Source organism: Magnolia sinica, chromosome 7 (genome assembly GCF_029962835.1).
Source record: "Magnolia sinica isolate HGM2019 chromosome 7, MsV1, whole genome shotgun sequence".
Taxonomy (NCBI): Eukaryota; Viridiplantae; Streptophyta; class Magnoliopsida; order Magnoliales; family Magnoliaceae; genus Magnolia; species Magnolia sinica.
Genome location: NC_080579.1, coordinates 95,922,183 through 95,927,673, shown reverse-complemented (window position 1 = coordinate 95,927,673; position 5,491 = coordinate 95,922,183). Strand labels below are relative to the sequence as shown.

The 5,491-nt window shown below is 40.4% G+C and overlaps 1 protein-coding gene across 3 annotated transcripts; it reads right to left on the bottom strand.

Moving 5' to 3' along the window:
* Positions 1–465: 465 nt before the first annotated feature.
* Positions 466–4,751, bottom strand: LOC131251835 (protein FATTY ACID EXPORT 7-like). 3 transcript variants are annotated; one of them, XM_058252819.1, is made up of 4 exons: positions 4,561–4,751; positions 1,973–2,107; positions 1,786–1,854; positions 466–765 (listed from the first exon to the last, which is right to left on the bottom strand). In XM_058252819.1, the coding sequence occupies exons 1-4, from the start codon at positions 4,616–4,618 to the stop codon at positions 620–622; spliced, it is 408 nt and encodes a 135-aa protein (XP_058108802.1). In that variant the 5' UTR covers positions 4,619–4,751; the 3' UTR covers positions 466–619. The 3 variants fall into 3 exon arrangements, with proteins under 3 accessions (XP_058108802.1, XP_058108804.1, XP_058108805.1); XM_058252821.1 differs by having other exon boundaries at positions 484–705; positions 4,561–4,746; XM_058252822.1 differs by lacking the exon at positions 466–765 and having other exon boundaries at positions 1,522–1,854; positions 4,561–4,735.
* Between the last annotated feature and the right edge of the window lie 740 nt (positions 4,752–5,491).

Here is a 5,491-nt window from a genome sequence, read left to right as displayed (position 1 = left end):
GGACAATCCACATTGAAAGTGGGGGGCATACATGATGGACGGTCCACATTGAAGGTGGGCCCCACATGATGGATAGTCCATGTCAAAGGTTGTCCCTAATGTTGAGTGGCTCACATGATGGACGGTCCACAGGATGGGCGATGGATATTGAAGGAAAACCTCACATGATGGACAATAATATTGATGGTAGGCCTCACATAATGGACAACTAACATCAAAGGTGGGCCCTACATAATGGACAATGCACATTAAATGTCGGCCCCTAATGATGAATCACACACATCCAAGGTGGGCCCAACATGATGAATGACCCACATCAAAGGTGAGACCCACACAATGAACAATCCACATCAAAGGTTGGCCCTACATGATGGACTGTGAAAATGAGGGTGGACCAAACAAACTCGAGGGATAAATACTTATTTGATGTTGGGAACAAAACATGCTTTTATACTTTTTAGCTGATAAGTTAGTTATTTAACAAACAAGCTTATTTACTAAATAAGTATATTTACTGAATAAGTAGAAACCAAGATAAGCTACTAAAGGCATAAGTAGCTTATCTAAAGTAACTTACAATCCAAAGGCCCCCTAACTATCCTTTTAGCCCTCACCGATGCTAACTTTGAGATGGGCCATGTTGAATCTTGCATGCCCTTGCTTTTCGAGTTGTTCTTGCCTGTGTTTGGCAGTCTGACAACTCATCTGGGGAATTCGACCGTTCAATAAGAAATTGAACACAAGGTGCAAATTGCATGCTTGAGACTGAAGAAAAATGCACCCTAGTTAATGAATGTCAATACTATATAATGAGCTATTCAAATACAGATATCATAATATCAATACTCAAGTGTCAAAGACCCACAAAATCTTAGCATTTCGTCTGCAAGCATGATTAAGTTCGGCTTTGGATATGTCATTGGATTGCATTGACTTACCCAGCTCAATTAGCTGAATGACAAAATCATGAAAGGTATTTGCAGTTCCATCCCTTAAAAGCTATTGCAGTTTGGAGCCTACTCTCTCAATACAAATGCCAAGAAACAAAATCACAGATTGGTCTTTCCTCCAGGGCCCATGTGCCAGGAAATCAATCAATATCCAGAGTTAAAGCGTCAATCCAACCCTCATGTCCTCCACATCAGATTAAGCACACTTGAAGACGCTCCTGCAAAATCGTGACACTTGAACATTTGAATCAAAGCAAAACATCCTTATACCACCATTTTGTGGGGGAGTTTTAGCCATGCTCAATCTGATGTCGAAGTGCATGGGGCCCACCAACTAAGGGACTAATATCCCAAACAGACCCTTAATTGAGCTAGTCATTGCGATTCAATCCAACAGTGTAACGACATACTGCGTCGAGTTCAAGAAAACCATTTGAGAGAAGTCGACCTGTCAATACATACTGTTGTTAAGTAAATTATTTGGTTGCAGATTGTTGATTATAGTTGATGCTCGACAATACAGAAATGATGAATGGTAGCAATCGATGGAAGATATTAGATGGCGCACACATACTAGAAAGCAGAACATCCTTTCCAGCAGCAACATAAAGTCAGTTTACAACACATTCAAGCAAAGAGCCATGCCAAGTACAGAGAAGAAATGATCTCATACCACAAACTAGACTGGTGAAACATGGAAAATTCAACATGACGATAGATTTTCAAACTCAAATAAGCATACACGTCCCTGACTCGAACCTTCATGCATGAAGACTGTGGAAAAATCCATGGAGGTAGCCACCAGCCATTATCAAAGAAACAAGAGATACCACACCTGCCGGAAAGAATTTCCTTGTCTTCTTGAAACGAGAACCCATCATGCCCAAAAGTGCAACCGACAAGCCTGAAAAGTTTTTTTTTTTTTTTTTAATAAATAGAGAAGTTGAAATGGATGAGATAGCATCAATGAACTAGCACTGCAGGAACAGTCAAGTTGCAAACAAGAGATCACCATCTCTTACCTAGCCCCAGAGATGCTGCAAAAGTTGGCCTCACTGGAAGCTCTGAATACACATAGAACAATAGTGCGGATGACAAGCTCCCAGCAGCTAACGACTTCTGGCTACCGCTTTTTATGTAGCCCATGACTCCACCAACTGTGAGTATATCAAATAGACCATTATAAATTTCACTTACATCTATACTATATATAAGGCCACTAGCTTTTAGACATTTTTTCCCCCACAAATAGTTTTCCTAGAGTGGAGAACTTCAAATTTTGAAAGAGCATGGACGAGATTGTAAATGAAGTTGCGGATATTTTGGGAACTGGCAAATGTGGTTGTTATCTGTTGTATGGTTAAATCTGGAAAAAGCCTGCAATGGCTTATATTTTAATTACATATTTTCAATTCTCTAGCTTGAACTTCCCATCGTTGTGTGTAGTCTGCATGAAGCGTAATAGGGAGGCCATGTAACAAAGGCTCTATTGGCTCCACTATGGTGACTGTGTGAAATACATACTGTACAAATATTGCACCGGCTCATGTTTGGATGTCATCCAAAAAAATGAGGAAAAGCTAAAGCTTGAGTGGGCCATAACATAGGAAATAGTGGAGATGGGTTGCCCACTGTGAAAACTATGAGCACCCTTCTCTCTCTCTCTTTGCGTGTAGCCTGCACCTTTGCTATAATTTCTCCAGGTTTTTCTTTCCTATTTTGGATCCCCCTCCTCCCATTAGCACTACTCTAATACATCCTGCATTATTAGATATGGGGAAATGAATTATTTACAAGTCCTTGAAAAGGCTTCCTCATTACCCATGTTTCAGATGCATAACAATGACTTTGTTGTGCTATGACAGGGTAGGTCATTAGTTGCTTTCACTCATCTGGCCTCGACGGCATCAGTCATTCAAGTGCAAGTTCTCAGCTTTACAAATAGAGTCAAGCCAATTGTCAAAAGTTGCTCAATCAATGATTTGGATGGAGGGAATTCTCTCAACTCCATTAGATGGCTTCTGGGAGATGATCCGCCTCATCAAAATTTCAAGTCAGGTGATGTCTACTGTTGGCATTAGTGGGTCCAAAGCGATGCAAACCATATAACTTTTGAGATTTTAAGCATATAAAAAAAAAAATGGGAATTATAAATCATACATATTGTCTAACCACTTTATAAATGATAATTCACACTAAAAAAAGAAGGAAAATAAAAATAAAAATAGAGTCTATTGATTTGATTTGTATGATAAATGCAAGAAAATCAATTAGGACTGTTTGGATGGGAGTAAATGGAGGTAAATGACATTTGAGGTGTATTTGGATGGGAGAAATGAAATGGGACTAAATGGACATGTAAATGAAATACTCCCTCTCGGAGAGGATTTGGAAGTAAATGGGGTGAAATGCCCTTTTGAGCTTCGCACAAGTAAACAAGGGTGCTGCCACGCACACGACCGCCACACACATGGCACACTGATGAGACTCTAAAACAATGCAATTAGCAGCTACATCACTAAAATCATGCCAGTAGAATGATCCAAACTGTCCAAAGGCTAGTCATTTAAATGTACGGTTAAAAAATGTTGGCAAGTTGATTGCTTGTGATCCTTATGTTTGTGGCCCACCTGAGGCTTCCTCATTTTTAGTAAAAGTATATATTTCGATGGGCTTATTACAATCATTCTGTAAAATATCACATACGTACGCTAATTTGGGATATTAGAGCACACTTAGGATATCACATATGTTCCTGCGAATATAATGAAAAATTCTAATGCATTCCAATTCCTCCCATTTACTCCCATCCAAACAGGATATTTGGATTTCAAATGCATTTCATTTACTTCCATCCAAACACAACTGAGTAAGCCATTTACTCCCAATTCATTTACCTTTAATTCCATTTCCCATTTACCTCCATTTACAAGCTCCCAAATGGGAGAATGAACTGAATCTTGGGGTCATTTGGATGCCTGTAAATGGTTTGCAGTCTGTGTTGGGATGCTGAAAAATGCTTGTAAATGATTTATAAGGTGCAAATCATTTACAGCTTTCAGCTTCATTTGATTTACAGGTAAAAAGCTGTGATTTCATTTTACAGGAAAGATTGGCTCTCCATTTACAGGATCTAAACAATTTACAGGCTATCCAAACACAGACAATCATTTACAACTTACAGACAAATAGGATAAGCTGTAAATATTTTACACCTGTAAATCATTTGCAGGCATCCAAAAGATCCATTATAGATGCAGATGGGTTTTCTTCCAAGTACCAATATTTAAAAAGAGGAATTGGGTGATGCTGGGTTCAAAAGAGAGACAGGCCGTTATGTGTGACAAGTAGCTGGAAGCCAATGGTGTGTTCATAAGCCATCTGATTGGTGGGTTGCACATCTACCTTTGGATTGGGTGGACGGATATTCATTAACAAAAAACAACAAACCAACACCTCACTTATAAAAATAAAAAATAAAATTGATTGGAGGGGTCCAAATAGAAATAGAAATAGGAGAATGGGATGGTTTTGATTTGGGAAGTGAAAGTTAGAGGGGGGTGAGGGGATAGAGAGTCGAAATTCGGGAAAAGGAAAGGAGAGAAGATACCTCCTACCAAGGCAGCATAACCCAATGTTAATTTCTGAGACAGCGACATCCCCGACATCTTCTCCCACTCTCTTCTTCTGCTATTGCTGCTGCTGCTGCCTCCCAACACAAGAAGAAGATGAACAACTACAGTTTCCCACACGCGCCCCTTGTGTTATAAAAAGTCCACCCTCTACAATCCAACCACTCCCATACCATACCTGTTAATTCCGCAGCCGCCCACAAGTAAGCTCGTGTGCAAAACTGAGCCAAGCCCAATATCAGATTAAGACAGAAAAACCAAGCCCACGACCAAGCCCAAAAAATTTGGTTAAAGCCAGCCCAAATTGTCCCACAATAGATTTATTGGTTTCATCTGTCGTCACAGAGAGAGAGAGAGAGAGAGAGAGAGAGAGAGAGAGCCAACGCAGTTAGGCAATGCAGAAGTCAATGGCAGGGCAGTAGCCACGGTGGGAGTAGCGTTATAGGGAGTGGTTGCGTAGAAAAGATAGCATTGGGTCGGGTTCTGTCATGCTAAAATGACCTGAGCCCAAGCTGGAGTTGATGAAGGGGTATGGATAGCTGTATATATGTATCTTATACTCCAATAAGGGCCTGTTTGGCCGGGCAGATTGGATGGGATTGGAAGATAGATGCCGGGATAGGCCAGGCGTGCCAAACAGACAGGGGATCCTGATCCCAAGATAAAGCAATCACATGGATCTTAAGACAATCCACTGACATCACCATCATTACCTTTAAATCCCATCCAATCAACCCTAATCCCTCTAAAATTGCCTGGGATGTGTTTGGTTCGAGGGATTAGAAGGTTTAATCCCGGGATTGGCTGGGCGTGCAAACAGACCCAATATAACAATCCCGGGATATAACAATCCCATAGATCTTGCACTAATCCACTGACGCAACTATCATTACCTTGATATCCATGCAA

Excerpts from the sequence above, each read along its gene's own strand:
- LOC131251835 (XM_058252819.1), bottom strand. The coding sequence starts at position 4,618 with ATGTCGGGGATGTCGCTGTCTCAGAAATTAACATTGGGTTATGCTGCC. Across the intron at positions 2,108-4,560 it reads TTATGCTGCCTTGGTAGGAG|TTGGTGGAGTCATGGGCTAC; the intron begins GTATCTTCTCTC and ends ATATACTCACAG. Across the intron at positions 766-1,785 it reads AAGGAAATTCTTTCCGGCAG|TCTCAAGCATGCAATTTGCA; the intron begins GTGTGGTATCTC and ends ATTTTTCTTCAG.